This window comes from Eumetopias jubatus, unplaced genomic scaffold (assembly GCF_037043125.1).
Source record: "Eumetopias jubatus isolate StellerSeaLion01/CBP00866 unplaced genomic scaffold, mEumJub1_p1.0 scaffold_2, whole genome shotgun sequence".
Lineage (NCBI taxonomy): Eukaryota > Metazoa > Chordata > Mammalia > Carnivora > Otariidae > Eumetopias > Eumetopias jubatus.
Window position 1 is genome coordinate 189,049,029 of NW_028274808.1, and position 17,516 is coordinate 189,066,544.

Consider the following 17,516-nt stretch of genomic DNA (forward strand, 5'->3'; position numbering starts at 1 on the left):
CAGGGAGCCCGATGCGGGGCTCGATTCCAGGACCCTGGGATCATGACCTGAGCCGAAGGCAGACGCTTAACGACTGAGCCACCCAGGAGCCCATTACATAGGTTTCTTATGAAGCTCCACTTAGTTTAACAACCAAAACTAAAAGGAGAAGGCGGTGGAGGAGGGGGTTAGGGGGAGGAGGGTCGGCAGGGGGAGGATGGGGAGGGGGAGAGGGAGGAACAGAAATCTGTCACATATAGAAATTCATCTAAAATGGGCACAGGAGGGCGCCTGGGTGGCTCAGTCAGTTAAGCGTCTGCCTTCAGCTCAGGTCATGATCTCAGGGTCCTGGGATCAAGCTCCCTGCTCAGTGGGGGTCTGCTTCTCCCTCTCCATCTGCCCCTTCCCCTGCTCACGCACTCTTGCTCTCTCTCAAATAAAAAAACAAAATCTTTAAAAAAAATAAGATGGGCACAGGAACTTCTCTGAGTGGCTGTGTCTCTCTCCAGCATCATATCCTGAGATCCTGGTTCACTTTTGAGATTCCCTGTGCCTTACCGGGTCTCCTGCACCCCCTATGATTTCCAAAGGTGTACCCCACATGTTGTGTAAGTATTTGAACTCCATGTGGGTGATGTAGGTAAGTACTCCACTTTCAGCAAGGATTTTCTAAATTATGATGCCAATCCAGTAGGGTTATAGTGTTGACTAATAATAACACAATATTTTGCTCATTTGTTTAATATCCAAACCTTATTTATTTGTTTGTTTATTTTTCAGGAATATTGTTAGATCAAGAAATTCTGGATTTGAGTAACATTGCTCTGGTAGGCAGAAAAATGTCACCCAAAGATGTCCCAGATTAGCTGGGTGGGCCCAATGGAGTCACAAGGATCCTCATAAGAGGGAGGCATGCGGGTCAGAGTCATCAGAATCATCACCTGTATGATGGAAGCAGAGGTTGGAGGGACATCATTGCTGGCAAGAGCCCCAAGCCAAGGAAAGCAGGCAGCCTCTAGAAGGCGGGAAAGCAGGAAAATATACTCTCCCCTAGAGCCTCCAGAAGGAAGGCCACCCTGCCAACAGCTTTACTTACCCAAGGAAGGCCCATTGTGGACTTCTGGCCTCCAAAACTCTTAAGATAATAAATGCGTGCTGTTATCAACCACCAAGTTCATGGCAGTTTGCCTTAGCAGCAATAGGAAACTAATACAATTGTTATTTTGGATTATGTTGGACATTTTTGCTAAAGCATGCATTAGTTCTCAGTGATCACCAACCACTGCACAGCAACCTTATTATTTAGAAAACAGTTTTTTATTTTATTTTTTCAGTGGAAGAGCAAGCATTTTCATTACATTCTTTGGAAGTGTGAAGAACTGTTTAATCCAATTTTTAGAGGGTTTCCTATTTTTCTTGAAAGAGAGAGGAGTGTATTTGTAACATAACTCTGTTCTTTTTTTTTTTTTTAAAGATTTATTTATTCATTTGACAGAGAGAGACACAGCGAGAGAGGGAACACAAGCAGGGGGAGTGGGAGAGGGAGAAGCAGGCTTCCCGCCGAGGAGGGAGTCCGATGTGGGACTCGATCCCAGGACCCTGGGATCATGACCTGAGCTGAAGGCAGTTGCCTAACGACCGAGCCACACAGGCGCCCCACATAACTCTGTTCTGATTTGACATGGAAGGGTTTTTGCTCTCCAAAAGTCTTTGATTGATTGCATACTTTATTGGTATGTTTTCATTAGTGAAAATCCTGTATTATGGCCCAAGTGTTTGTGTTCTCCCCAAATCCATATGTTGAAATCCCAACCCCCAATGTGATGTATTTAAGAGGTGGGGACTTTGGGTGGTTTAGGCCACGAGAGTGGAGCCCTGATGAGTGAGACTAATGCCTTTATACGGAGGGACAGGAGAGCATGTTCTGGTCTCTGGCGCTCTGGCTCTGTCACGTGAGGCTACAAGAAACTGGCCGTCTGCAGGCCAGGACACAGGCTCTCTCCAGACACAAGATCTGCCAGCACCTTGATCGTTGACTCTAGCCTCCAGAACTGTGAGAAATACATTTCTGTCATTTGGGCCAGTCGATGGTAATTTGTTATCGCAGCCCAAACGGACTGAGGCATCACGTACTGCCCAAAGTCACAGAATGAACGTGATGTAGGACTTCATTTCGCTGATAATGAATTAATTCTCTGAAATGAGCTCAGTTGCAATGGCTTTGATCTCTGCAGTATCAGTAATGATATATCAATGTATGCATATGATAGTTACCTTTAAAGGACATATGAGAATTAATCATCATTATCACACTCTAACCAATGTTACAGAATAATGTTACGATTAACAGTTTGACTTTACATGGATGGCTAGGCTAGAAGGAATGGGGCCCTGGGAGCCCATCAGACACTTTGGTGAACATTAGAAGACACCCCCTCTGGGTGGAAACTTTCCTGAGGGTGCAGGCCATGACAAGCCAGGGGGGGCATGGGCTAGATTTGAAGAGCTACCTCTTGGGCCGGGTGTAACTCACATAGCCCCCTGCAGAAGCCCTGGGAACGGGCCTTAGACGTCTTTCAAGAAAGGTAGTCACGGTGCAGTAGGGAAAACAATGGCCTTGGCATTATACAGATGGGGGTTGAATCCTTTCTCCATTATTTACTAATAGGGTGGCCTGAGCAAGCTACATCAGTTCTCTGAACCTAAAATTGCTCATCTGTAAAATAAAGACAAAAATATTTATTTTGAATAATTGTTGTCAGAATGAGGAAGAAAGTATGGAGAGTGCCTGGCCCACATTAGATGGTGGTCATTATCATGTAGTTTGCAATTTCTCATTTTGTAATTGAGGAATGGAGACATTGAAAGGGCTGGGCCTCACCTAAGGCACATTAACACTTTTCCCATCGTTTGACCCCCAGCCACTACCGAGGGTGACTTGAAGCATTAAGCAGGAAGTGAGTTTGGTGATTTTTTTTTCCTAGGTGTGGGAAAAATATAACCATTTCGATGGGCTCTGGGCCTGAGATTTTACTTTCACACCAATTATATACTTATAGCTCATTTTGGTGACTTGGAACATCAGACACTTAATTTTTAAAAAAGGAATTTATTTCCTGTTTAGATTGTCATTAGCAATAGGGAACCACTCAAGTCTGCAATTTAGTGGGGAGAAATAAGAGCCTATGAATCGCTTAGTTACTTCATAAGAGGGAATGGAGAGGGGTCCCCAGGACCTCAGGGGACACGATACTGTGTTTATACCAGGTGGGTGTCACCTGGTGGTCACAGTTTGAAACTTTCAAGGTGTTATAGATGCTTCTGAAACCCTTGAAAGCTCTGAACTCAGTTGCCGGGAAAATTCACAAAAGCCTGCACTTGGACTCCTTGGAACACATCCATCTTGGTTAAGGTTAGCATCTTGATGAGGTTATTCCACTATTAGAGGCAAAAGTGAATTTGCTCTGCCCCTGTGTGGCGCTCTGCACACACCTGAAGCAGTGATCACGTTGAAGGCTGTGGCTGGGCTAACGTGGTTAGCAGGCACATCCCACACTGTCCAGTGTGAATCAGCCCCAAGCACTCAGAGAATGAAATCTCGGGAGGTCAGGGATTTTTGTCTGTCTGTTCTCTGCTCTACTCCCAGCCCCTAGATCAATTTCAATACTCACTGAATGAATAAATGTAACAAGGCTCTCAGATATTTACCATATAATAAACTGTTGCCAGTCTTCCGTATGATTTATTTTTCAACGGTCAGCAGGACTCTATTGTAAACTTGATAGGACATTGACATTTCCAGTCGTTTTCCCCAACCCAGCTCTGCACTCTGCCACTGTTTCTTGGATCCATCTCCTATCATGTTAACTACCCCTTCCAGCCCTGTGCCATCTGCATATTTGATGAGTGACATCCATCTGCTAAGCAGTACTGAGGCTGTGGGATGGAGATAGAGGGCTGGAAGGGACAGATGGGCCCGGCAGGGAATCATGAGCAATTAGAACAGAAAAGATGCCATGGAAACGTCCAGAAGCTCAGCATGAAGCAAAGGTAGAGTAAGTCCAAATCGGGTGTCATTTTAGATGGAGCGAATTTAGGGGATGAGACAACTTCTACTTGACATGAAGACAGGAGACCTGAGAAAGGATTCACCCCAGCAGGCATTGTAGGAAAGTGAATTAATGGAGTTTGGTACCTGTATGAGCAAGGGTTCTCCAGACAAACAGAATCAATAGGACATGTGTGTGCAAAGAGAGAGAAAGACAGACAGAAGGAAAGAGAATTCTTTTTTAAAAGATTTTATTTTATTTATTAGAGAGAGAGAGAGAGCGCGAGCATGAGCAGGGGGAGAAGCAGAGGCAGAGGGAGAAGCAGGCTTCCCGCTCAGCAAGGAGCCCGATTCGGGGCTCGATCCGAGGACCCTGGGATCATGACCTGAGCTGAAGGCAGAAGCTTAACCAACTGAGCCACCCATGGCCCCAGAGGATTTTTTTTTTTTTTAACTGGCTCACATGACGGTGCAGACTGGCGAGTCCAAAATCTGCAGGCTGGGCTGGCAGGCTGGAGATCCAGGGAAGAGTTGCAGTTTGAGTCCAGTGCTAGCTTGCTGGAAGAATTCCCAATCCCTTGAGGGAGATCAGTCTTTATCCTAAGGCTTTCAACTGATTGGGTGAGGCCCACCCACATGCTGGAGGGCAATCTCTCTTACTCAAAGTCTACTGATTGAAATGTTAATCCCATTCAAAAAACACCTTCACAAAAACATCTAGAATAGTGTTTGACCAAATATCTGGGTACAGTGGCCTAGCCAAGTGCCAACTTAACCGTCATAGTACTGCTTAAGGGAAACCAACACAAAGCAACCGGGTTTATCTAACTCATGAATTAGGACAACATTCTAATCCCGCTGGGTATTCACATGCTTCCAGGCCCCTTTGTAATTCCATCCCTTATGCCTTCCCCTCACCACTGACTCATCCTGAAATGCCCTTCTCCAAACCTGCTTCCTCCCCCACTGGAAAAAGTCTACTCATCTTTCCAGGTTCCGATCAAATGTCAACTCTGTGATACTTTCTTTAATACCACATCCCATGCAGGAGAACTGATTCCTTCCCTCAGTCCTTCATGCATGTACTGTCCTAGCATTTATCACACTGCATTCCAACTGCTTGGACCATCCAACAGCAGATTAGCAAAGTGGTTACAAGCATACACTTTGGTTCCAGACTTCCTCAGCTGAATTCTGGACCTCAGCAAGTTACCTAATCTCTGGATACGTTAGTTTCTTCATCTGTAAAATGGAAATAAAGTAGTACCAACAATCTGAACTTATAGTGAGGACTCAGTATATGTAGGACTTCTAGAACAGTGTCCAGTATGTAGTAACTACTAAAGAAAAACAAAAAGGCAGGGGCGCCTGGGTGGCTCAGTTGGTTAAGTGCCTGCCTTCGGCTCGGGTCATGATCCCGGGGTCCTGGGATGGGGTCTCTCATCGGGATCCCTGCTCAGCGGGGAGTCTGCTTTTCCCTCTCCCTCTGCCCCTCCTCCTGGCTCCTGTGCTTGCTCGCTCTCTCTGTAGCTTGCTTTCTCTCAAATAAATAAATAAAATCTTAAAAAAAAGGAAAAAAGGCGGTTATTTTCATTCTTAGTGTTACTGTTCCTATCTGATGCCTATCATGTGGAAGGATTAAATGTTTCTGGAGGATGGGGATGTTACCATATGCCTCTTTTCTCCCCCCTCTAATATTGTGTTGAACAGAGCAGGGTTCGATAGGCATTTACTGGAGTGTTCATTACCTTGTATCTGTAGAGCTTCTCTAATCACAGATACATATATTAATTCAAAGGTTGGCAACAATATTGCCCATTTAAACCTCATTACAAACTTGGGAGGTCTTATACCCCCATTTCACAGATGAGGAAAGTGAGAAGCAGACATTAAGTGAATTGTCCAGTGATCACACAGCTGGCAAGTGGCAGAGTCTCTAACTCCAAGGTCAGTGAGAGGGATGCGCAGAGATGCCAGAGTTCGGGAAAGCTTTCTTGCCTGGTCCAGGCACCGCCCTTCCTCCCTGCACTTCCTTCTCCTTACCTTCCAGAACACGGGCGCTCTGGACTGCAAAGCCTGCGCACGCAATGAGGTCCCTGTTCACACTGCAGAACTGACTCAGGAGAGGGTGTGAGCCGCAGAGGGCGATCAATACAGGATATCTTCAGCCGTGACCGTGGCCTCTTCGATTTTGGTCTTAATCTCCGGGAGTGGAATTTGGCTGATTGCCACCACTGCCAAGTTTGCGGCGTGCGCCGAGGCACTGGCCACACAGATCCAAAAGGACTCTTCGTACTGTTCCTCCACCACCACGAAGTGGAAGAGCTTCTCCTGGAAGTTGGCGATGCGCTCGGTGAGGTCGTGAAATTTGACCGCGGCCATGAAGCTGGTGATGGCCAATGCCATGACTCCACCTGCAACCCAAAATGTCACCCTCATTCAGTGCTCCTTGGTACAGCTGTACTGGCCCTCTGTGAGGTGACATTTCTGTGGCACAGGCGACAAGCTTGCTTTGGGTTGAAAAATTTCTTACGGTGACACAATGATTTTTTTTTTTCTTAAGTAAACTCTCCCCTCCTCCTCTACCTCAGGACTCCAAGGTGCAGGGTCACGCACTCTACCGATGGAGCCAGCCAGGTACCTGGGGATGACACACCTTTTAATGTGCTTTCAAAAGCAGCGGATAATTCACAGTGTGAGTGGGGAGAGGTGTGGGAGAGAGAGAGTAGGCTTCATCTCAGATCAACTGCATTCCCTTACCCAGCACGGGGCATCCATGTTTGGGTACGTTCAGTCTCTACATATCTCAGGATTTGGATGGAGACCCTGAGGCCTCTGTGGGAGGATTAAGAACCCCTCAACGTGCAGGCTGGGGGTCCAACCCAGGGCTGGACTGTTCTCTCTTCTTTAATTATCCCTTTTCCAAGCTTAAGGGTAAGAAGAGGAGGTAAGAGAAGGAAGATAGGAAGTAGACAGGGGAACCTGGAAGGGTTCCAAACTTCACCTACTTCCCTACCTGTTGCTTCCAATCTCCATGTCTCTCTCTTCCTTTCTACTTTTCTACTGCTTGGTTTTAATTAATATTTAAAAAACACATTTATCATGCTTTTTGCTTAGATTATTATGTCTTCATTAAAGAAAATTTGGACACCAGAGAAAGTCACAAAGATGAAAATACAAATTCACTTTTATCCTGAAAGCCAGGTATAAATACTTTGAAGGTTTTAATGTATTCTCTTTAACAAAATTGTATTCTGAAGCTCTTACTGTTTTCTGCTTGTTTTTTTTCCCTTTATTTGAACATTTGTCTATATTGTTAAATATTCTGTTATAGCACCACTATAAACTGGGGCATAATATGTTCTTCAAGCAACACACCTACTTAATTAAGTTTAATTGAGTATGACTTTATTTCTGGATATCTAGATTGCATCTAAATTTTGGTATTACAAAGTGCTGCAGAACATATGAACACCTTTTTATAAACATCGCTGTGCCCTTTTCCAGTTATGGACTTAGTATAAACCCCTATCTGGATTTGTTTATTAAAAATTTGTTTATTAAAAAATATTCATGTTTTGGGGGCTCATGAGTGGCTCAGTTGGTTGAGCCCCACTCTTGGTTTCGGCTCAGGTGGTGATCTCCAGGTCATGGGATCAAGACCCGCCTCAAGCTCCACGCTCAGTGGGAGGTTTGCTTCTGTCCCTCTCTCTCTCTCTTTCTCTGCCGCCCCCCCGTTCATGCTCTCTCTCTTTAAAATCTTTATAAAAAAATTCATATTTACATGCCTTTTAACACTAAAGTTCTGTTGAACTGCCTTTTTAAAATACTCTCATCAGTAGTGCTTGAGAACACCATCTCTCTGATGTAGTAACTTGACAGAGACGAACATTTATTTAATCGTAGGACTGAGCACTTTTTACATGCCAGCCACTACGGGGATTCATGTGGATGGAAACAAGACACCTGCAGTCCAGATGGGATGAGCCATGTGTATAGTAATTCTATAGGATGGTCACGGTCTGCCAATCCAGGCAAGTGCCTAGTAACTGATCTACCGACATTACATTACAATACATGCTAAAACAACATTATCTGCTTGTATACTTTATGGTCACCCTGTATAAGGCAAACGTAGTGATGGGTTATTGCCATCATGATCCTTGACCATTTGACCGAGGTTTTCTGAAACAGCCTCATTTCTGGGAATTTTATTATTTTTGCTACGTCTGACTTTTTAAGTGCATAACTAAATGTGAATTAATTTCACATAATTATTGTATATCAATATACTCCCAAATCAACACACACTTTTGTTTTTTGTCTCAGAAAATAGGTCACGATCGTCATAAATGATACCATGATTAAAGAAAAGACAAAGGGCTTAGACTCAGTTGTACGTTGGTTGGAATCCCACCTCTGCTACTTACTGCTGTGTGGCCTCGGTGAGGCTTTTAACTTCTCTGAGCTTCAGGATCTTCATCTGTAAATATGGGTCTAATGATACTGCCTCATAAGGAGGTTGTGAGGTTTAAATGAAAAGAGGCCTATAAAAGAGGCCAAATGCTCATCTCCTGTCATTTGGAGTGCTCCCTCCACCCTCAGAGCTGTGGCCCCACCTCTTCCCCTCCTGTCTTCCCGCACCACCCCCCAGCTCTCTTCTCTCTTCCACTCTTACCCCACCTCTCCTCTTTGCTCTAAGTCCTCAGCCACTCAGGCATGCCACCGATTTGGCTCTTTACTGTGACAGAGATTCTGCAACTTTCAGTAAAGAGGACGTTCATGCCCATGAGGAAGGTTCTAGATTAGACAAGTGGAGGCTGAGGTGGGTGTTTTAATTCCTGCACACCTTCTACCTACCCACTTGGAACTCAGCCTGGTCGTGGCAGCGGACGTGAATTTCTCTCCCTGGGGGCCTTCCTTACCTGCCAGGACATTCCATAGGCAGATGCCCCCGGGGCCGTTGACTGCCCTATATGGAACCTGGATCATGTTGAGAATGGCAAAGCCCATGCTGACCAGAGCCAGGGCCATGGCCAAGAAGAGGAGCAGCAGAATTGTCACGTGGAGGCCTGCATTGAGTTCCTTCACCAGGTGTGGGAAGACTGGGAAGAGAAGACACAGCCAATATTTCAGTGTCAGAGCTGGGCTCGAGTTCATACCATCCGGGCCTGCTTACCCCAGAGTCTTTAATAGAGGGGCGAGAGGGCAAGGCAACACAGACTGTGTTTTCACAAAGCAGGAGACTTCTTGACATGAACGCACGGACCCCAGATTTGCCACTTCTCAGGTGGCCAATAATCCTCTCTTTCTGGCAGTGGATGTAAAATGGGAATGTGCCCTAGCTGGCAATTTAAGTTGCACTGACTTCGAAGCTCTGGGATCTGGTGTGAGCTGAGGCACACAAGCCCTAAACGGTGGCTCTTTAGCACAGGAGGTTGGCAAGAGAGTCAGCCAAACAGGGCCAATTGAAAAGCTTTAATCTGGGTCAGAGAGTTGCCTTCATTAAATCAGAGAGGTAGAAGAGGTTTCAGGTACATCTGTGAAGAGTGTAGAAAGGCATAGCAAAGTGAAGCCTACACCTGGCATCCAAAGACCTGGGTTCCAATCCCAGTTTTGCTCATTTGCCACAAGTATAAAATAGGATCCTCTAATCCCGGCCTCCCCTACAGTTTACCAGATTGTTGAGTGGATCAAGTGAAGTGCACAGGAATAATAATAGCCCTTAATAAACACTGGTAGGAAGCTAGGAGCATCATCTTGGATCCCTCATAATGACTTGGCAAGGTAGTCATTTTTCCCCATGTATGATGGACACTTACTTCTCATGTGCTCCGTATTCTATTAGAATATTAATTTTCCATATAAATGTGGCAGGATAATTTGGTGAGATATTAATTTGGATCTGTTTTCTCTATATTGGCCACCACACAGTAGCCATGAAGAGTAAATGATACAGTATGGCAGATATTGCCTTGGAAAGACTGAGTTATCAAAATGGCGGCCGGAGCTGTTGCTGTTCTATTATTACTCTCTGACTTCGGAAAAGTCACGTGACTCCTCAGAGCCTCAGTTTTCTCATCAGTATAATGGGGTAGCAATAGCTGCCTATGAACGGAGGGTCATCAACATTTACTGAGTACAGTCATCTCAAGAGTCAAACCCTTTACATCATTATTTTATTCAGTGCTTGTGACAAGAATATAAGGTAGAATTTTTTTTAAAGATTTTATTTATTTGAGAGAGAGAGAATGAGAGATAGAGAGCACGAGAGGGAAGAGGGTCAGAGGGAGAAGCAGACCCCCTGCTGAGCAGGGAGCCCAATGCAGGACTCGATCCCAGGACTCCAGGATCATGACCTGAGCCGAAGGCAGTCGTTCAACCAACTGAGCCACCCAGGCGCCCTAAGGTAGATTTTATTAAACCCATTTCCACATAGGCTTGGACATTAAGTCCCTTATCTTTGGGCAAGGTGACTCTGAATTCTATATAGGATTATAGTCCTAGATACCATATGATATATGGAGTTTAGAGCACTGTTTTCAGTAATGACACTGAGGAATTAAAAATGACGGAAGCTAAAGAAAGCTAAAGAACGCCCAAGTGTACCCCTTCCTCTGTAGCTACTCCGGGGTTTCTACTGAGCACCTCCTGGTCAAATCAGGGTCCACTTTGTGAGTCCAAACTCCCTACTTCATCCTTTGATGTCAGGATCAGCCCCTCCTTGTCTCTGCCCCCTGCCCTCCCCTGGGGAGCCAGGACTCAAAGCTTTCCTGGTTCCCCTCACTCTCCTGACCGCTTCTCCCCTCTGGCTCTTTGCTGGCTCACCTGCCTGCCTGTAGTCTCAGAAAGTTGGCGCCTCCCAAGCTTGAGAACTAGAATTTTGGTCCATCTCCCTTTAAAACCCTTTCCATTGAGAAGTTTCCAGACACTCCATATTTACATCCTAGTTCTAATCTAACTTTCTTTCCAGTTTTGCATTTCCATGTGTATTTATCTCCATGTGGTTATCTTGTCGGCATCAGAAACTTTACCCTGAGCTTCTATCCAAGGGATTTTTCTTTGCAAGGCTTCTCTTTAACCATTGCTTCTCTCCTTTCTTAGTGTACCCTTAGTTTTTTTTTTTTTTTCTTTTCAAACTTTCAGCCCTGTGTGAGAGAACGCTGTGATAGATGCAAGTCTGTCCCTAACCTGCAGCAGTGCAAAACCAGCCAACACAGCCTGGCTCAGCTCCAGTGAAAGTGTTCACAGAGAATCGCACCCAAGGCGCTGTGAATGGAAGTTTATATACCCTCCCCCGGGACACCCCAGGGCAGCCGGGAACTAAATGTTCCTGAACATTGCCCTACCCAGAGCTGATATTAAAACATCCTTTATGAGTCTCACACGGTTTTGGTGCTTCAGAGAGCAGACCGAGTTAGGTGAAACCCGGGGGCTGTCTCCCATGGGGCATCGCTCTGGGAAGTTAGAGGAGGGAAAGGGACATTTATTGAGTTCCTCCAGTGGGTAAACAGAAAGTGCTCCTTTGCTCTGGCTTCTGGCAGAGGGAGTTTACATTTCTGTGAGCTGGGATGGCTGGGGTTTAATTGACCCTGCTGTGGAAGGGCTCAGTCTTTGTTCTCCTCGGGACTCCTTCTACTGCAAAGCTGGCGTCTGCTTCAGCTCCTTCTCCAGAACCAGTGTCTGTGCTTGGGGATTCTAAATTATGCTAGACCTACCAACTGCCACCTCACATCCTCTATTATCTGTTGAACCATGCCCTCCCTGCCATCCCCCACAAAAAAGAGGGGGTGAGGTCCCAATCTCCAGCATTTCAGAATATGACCTTATTTGTAAATAGGGTCTTTACAGAGCTAATTAAGATGACGTTGTTAAGATGGGCCTAATCCAAGGTGATTAGGTGTTCTGATAAAAGGGGAAATTTGGACACAAACACTCAGAGGGAAGACCATGTGAAGAGACACGGGGAGGATGCCATGTCAAGACCGGATCATACGGCCACAAGCCAAGAACACCTGGGGCTACCAGGAGCTGGAAGAGGCTAGGAAGGCTCCTTCTCCCGTAGGTTCTAGAGGGAGCATGGCTTTGTCGACAAGCTGATTTCTGAGTTCGAGCCTCCAGAACTATGAGAATACGTTTCTATTGTTTAAGTCACTCAGTTTGTGGTAATACTTGGTTACAGCAGCTCCAGGCAACCACTCAGTCATTTCTAGTGGGATCTGTCCACCCTGGATCCTCCTACCCCTGAGAATCCCCATTCACCCACCACCTCCCCATGACCCTTTGCTGAACTCCAGGAGAACAGTAAGGACCACTAGGGGGATGCCTGGCTTTGGGAAAGCTGCCACTCACAACTTCCAGAGGAGCAACATGGTGGAAAGTAGGAACTATGGGGTCAGGCTAACCGGGGTTGGGGTCTGGCTCCAGCATTCACGGCTCTGTGACCTTCAGCAAGCTGCTTAGACTCTCTGAGCCTTAGTTTTCTCCTGACAGGGTTGTGGAAGATTAGTCATAAGTCACAAGTTTGGTGTCTTGCATGGGAACATTCAGGACAAATGAATTTAAAAGTGCTCTATTGCTCTTCATTCAACCAATGTTTTTGAGTGCCGGTGTTTTAATGCACCTTCTGGGGGCTTGAGATCATCAATGAATAAAACAAGATCCTTGCCCTCATGGCACTACATTCTAAAGGGGTGGAGACAGATAATAAATAATAAACATAACAGATAAATTATCTAGTATGTAAGAAGGCAGTTATCATGGTCACATGATACATCATGTTATATAATTACCAGTGGTTATTTTTATTATATTCCCTAAGCACTGTCTTAGTAAAGTCTCTGGAGTCCTGTTGCTGTTGATTGTCACTCCCTTGTTCAAGCTTGGGAACTTCCTTCATGAGGTCTTTCATTTCAATTAATAATGACTATTTAAAAATTATGCCTTTTCTCCCTCAATTGTGTACGTGTGTGTGTGGTTTTGAAAGAATCCCAGACTTCCAAAAATTGTAAGAATGGTACAAAAGCATTTGTTTTTTTCTCCTGAACCATTTGCAGGTAAATTGTCCCTGCATCCTTGAGTACGTTAGGGTCTATTTCATTCAAAAAGAGATTGCCTCGCAGAACCACAGTGCCAAAATCATTGAATTAATGCTGGTCAAGTCTGCCACTTAATCCTGACACCACATTCAAGTTCCACCAATTGTCTCACCAAGTGACGTCTTTTAGAGCAAACAGACCCAATTCAGAATCACCTCGTGTGTATAGTTGCCATGGTCTCCTTCTGATGACCTTTGTTTTCATTTCTTTATGTGTGTTTGTTTTCCATTTGTGTGTTGGTATGTGTGTAATGTTTTTAATAGAGCTATTTTTCCAGTATCCCTGGCCCAATATAATTGCTGGGTAAATATAAATATTCCCAGAGACTTTTTTCCTGACTATCCAAAACAAATACGCATTTCCTTCATTCGTATAAGTGATGCCAATTCATATTATTATATTTGTCAATGGCTTTAGCTTTCTGTCTTTATGCATTTAATGAGATACTTAACCCTGGGCAGGATTCTAAAAACTACAATTCTGAAATATAGAAGTCAAATGAGTAAAATTCCTTATCCCCTTGCATTGCATTATGTTGATGAATTATGGTTATGTAGGACACTGTTCTCATGAGCGATCTAATTAATTCTAAAGGCTTGCAGAATATTGACTTCTTTGCTTTGCTTTTTAATTCCCAGAAGATCCTTCATAAGCTGGGCTTGGATTTCTGCTCTGTTTACACCAGGAGCAGCTCTGAGGGGAGACTAGATGTCAGCTGATGACCGTGCCTGCTCACGTTCATGGAGAGCTGCCAGAGCCTTGCCCTAGATCTCCCCTCCAGGGATCGCCCAACTTGGGCTCTCAACCCAAGTAGTCTGATTCCAGAGCCCGGGCTGTTCTTAGACTATGGAGCTTTTATATAAACAGAAGTGGAAGCGCGCTGGGCTGGCTGATAATACCCCAGTCACGTGGCATGGGTCCGAAGTCTGGCTCTGCTGTTTCCTGGCTGGGGGACATCAGGCAAGTTATATAACCTCTCCAAGTCTCAGTGTTGTCCTCTGCAAAACGGGAACGTTTAAGAATTCCTTCTTCATAAATTTGTTATAAGGTTTAAAAGACAGAGAAGCCATATAAAGCATTTAGCAGAATGTCTGACACATGTATCAGTATTTTAATAGTTACTTCTAATAGAGGTAAACTACAGAAGTATACAAATCTCTATTTTTAATGTTTCTATAAGCCTCTACAGAAAAAAAAATTTCTTTTGGCGGTCATCCTGCCTTAGATTTAGGCAGAAGTCAAATTCCACAGTTAGAGATAAGCACCCTTACAAATTAAAGAAAAAAGTGTTCTACAGCAGCTTGCATGCCTGGAATATACTCACTCGTGAATTGGGACTGGCGGCCCCCAAGCCCGCACTGTCGAACTTTACATCCTCGGAAGAGCCCGTAGTAAATATCTCCAATGAACTTGACCAGCTCTGGATCGGTGGCGTTGACCAGGTCCACTCCAGTCTGACAAAGGATTTTCCCACTCAGCCAGTGGGGCGCTGCCAGGGCAATGATGATCAGGATAAAGGAGGAGAAGCTGAGTAAAGATGATAGCCCATACCACGCCTTTTTGAACCATCCAGGCATTCTAGTGGGTGCAGGTCACCTTGCAGGTGGCCGACATTCTCTGGACACTCTGCAATCCCCTGCTCCAGGGTTAGCTCTTCCAAACATAGCATTTCAGGATTTCCAGTGCATCTTCTGGTCCTCCCTCAGTGCCTGCCTCCACAGGCCATGTTTACTACAAGCACGTCCGGAAGTCTCTACAGAGACCGCCTTCACCTGACTCGAGTGTAGAGGAGTGTGTTACTAAAGGAAGTAACCGTGTATCTCCCACTGGACTACTGTTTCAGCAGAGGGTTTAATTGTTCCTTTCAGGTATTTAAATAACCCTGGAGTGGACCTCTTGATGGCCAGGAAGTTATTAGCAGGCAAAACTAGGTAGACCTGACTATAAAGAGACACTAACTACTCTCAAAAAATGCATGCAATAGAAGGAAACTGAGCATGTAATAATTAGTACTTGAATGCTGCCCACAGTGCATGGTGTCAAATGTCGAGCTCCTGGCTGTGTGCCTGGGCATTTCTTTCTGTAAAATGTCACTGCTGTCAGAATCTCCAGAGCTGTTATTAATACTTTTGGATGACCTCTGTTCTCAAGGCTTTTAATTGAAATGTGTAAACAAGGCTATATGATATTTAGATTTATCACTGGGTGAATCTGCTGTGGGTAAATTGCAGCAGGAGTCGGTTTGTGGCTGGACTGAGGCAGCCTGGATCCCAACGCTCACATTCCTGTCCTCCAACAGCACCCTCCCCCCCCAACCGTGTGTCATCTGAAGTGGGAAAGAAAAGTGTTTTTCTAATGTGCTAGCAAATACCCACCTTGTTGGGGCTTTACTTCTTCTAATACTGAAAATCTGTTTTTTCTTCTTTTAATCTGTAGCCACCACGAATGAAATATTCCCTACTTTCTATTTTATACTGTGGCTTTTCAATTTTGATTTTTAGTCCATTACTGAATGCCAACTTGATGTCATGTGAGACTGGTAACAGCGACTCTTAATAGTTTTGGGGAGTCACATTTGGCAGAAATGGCACAGTAAAATGTTTATTTGGTCACAGAGGTCTGGCGGGGGGGGGGAGGGGTTCTGGAGTTTGCATCGTTAACCGACAGGAGTTCCAGAAACCTCACTTGGAGAGCAATGAGGGGCCAGAGGGACATGGAAATGGAAATGTCCGTTTCCCTCCCTATAGCGGGGTTCACTTCTGTGTCTCTCCACAATGAAAATAAACAAGAGTGTCCTTGAAGCTTGTGTAGAGCTTTTCCTTGTACAAAAGGCTTTCACCATATGCTTGCTGCCCCCGATGCTGCAGCAAGCCTTTGTGGTAGGCAAGGGATGTTCTATCCTATGACCCCTCTCATGAGAAAACTGGATGCAGGGCTGGGGCTGGAGTTCAGGTCTTTGAAATACAGCAGCTCATCTTCATCACAGTGACCCTGAAATAGCAAATGTTTTTTCTGGTAATGAAGACATACAAAAGGCTGAGAAGAGGAGTTGGCACATTAATAAAAGACCAATAATGTTATTTATTCTTATAGTAATGTTAAGCATGCTTTGGACCTGCACAATACCTTTGCATTGTATTTCTGCCTCAGATGATGGACCTATGTCAACTATTGTGTTTTAGGGATTAAGCAATTATTTTTAGAACGATTATTTTAGAAAAATATGGGAAACAAATGATTCCCAACAAGCCCTTGAGATGCTGAATGGAAGTGTCGTTAAGTAGAACTCTACTGAAGACCTGGGTTCAAATTCCCACTCCTCTGGGCAAGTGCTTGAGACTCTTGTGCCTCAGTTTCCTAATCTGTCATGGGATTATTATACAAAGTAAAATGAAATAGCACACGCAGATTATGGCATACAGAGGGCCCCCCAAAATGGTGTTGACCTCCTCATCTAGTCTTCTAGCAATTCTGTTCCTGGTAATGACGCTTCTCGTAATTAATTGTGTTGCGGGTGACATCCTGTTCTCCACGAACGTATTTTTGTGTCCCTTATCTGGCACAAGTGTATTGAGCAAACATCTGTGTGTCTGCTACATGTACGCCACACTGCATATGGGTGGAGGGTGACACAGACATGTATAATATGGCCAAAACAGTGATACAAAAATTGTAGTATACTGTATTTTAAATGTTTAACACTTTACAAATTAATGCTTTTAAAACAACAACAACAACAAAAAACCCACGAAAATTATTACAGGAGTTCTAAAAAATATGACTCCACATGGCACAACAGGCCTTTGGTCTGGAAGAGACACAGTTCAAGATGTGAGTCCTATAATAATGTTTTTGGACCTCTGTGACTGTATGTAAGACCCCCTTTGTCCGGAATGTTAAAGGTCCACAGTTAAGCCCCACCAAATGGTACCCACTGCCCCTCCTAACAGACCCGGGCATTTTTTTCTTGTAAACTCACACTCTCTAAGAAGTGCAGTGATTGTAACAGAAGTACTGGCAAAAATAATAATACTAATAATGCTCAATCGGCATTTATTGAGCCCCTACCTCTAGCCACGCAGCATGTAGTCTAATACTCTAGTATTATTTTTTTAAAATCCTTTCCAAAACCCTAGGAGGACAAACCATTAGTATTCCCATTTTACCGAGGGGAGCCTGAGACACAGAGCAGTTAAGTGAATTGCTTAGGGCCACCCAGTTATTAAACAGGGAAGCCAGGCAGTCGAGCTTCAGAGCCTGCACTCTTATTTAAAGGTAAAATATATACGTGGTTTGTGCTGTCTCCCCAGTGGACTCTCAGCATTGTGAGCGCACACCTGCTCTCCACCCTCTCCACCCTTAGCCCCGCGCCCTGCATGCCCCGGGTGCCC

The 17,516-nt window shown here is 44.8% G+C and overlaps 1 protein-coding gene across 1 annotated transcript; it reads right to left on the reverse strand.

Annotated features, from left to right (window-relative positions):
- Window positions 1–6,175: 6,175 nt before the first annotated feature.
- Window positions 6,176–14,702, reverse strand: CLRN2 (clarin 2). Its single transcript, XM_028087016.1, has 3 exons — window positions 14,450–14,702; window positions 8,953–9,132; window positions 6,176–6,441 (listed from the first exon to the last, which is right to left on the reverse strand). The coding sequence occupies exons 1-3, from the start codon at window positions 14,700–14,702 to the stop codon at window positions 6,176–6,178; spliced, it is 699 nt and encodes a 232-aa protein (XP_027942817.1).
- Between the last annotated feature and the right edge of the window lie 2,814 nt (window positions 14,703–17,516).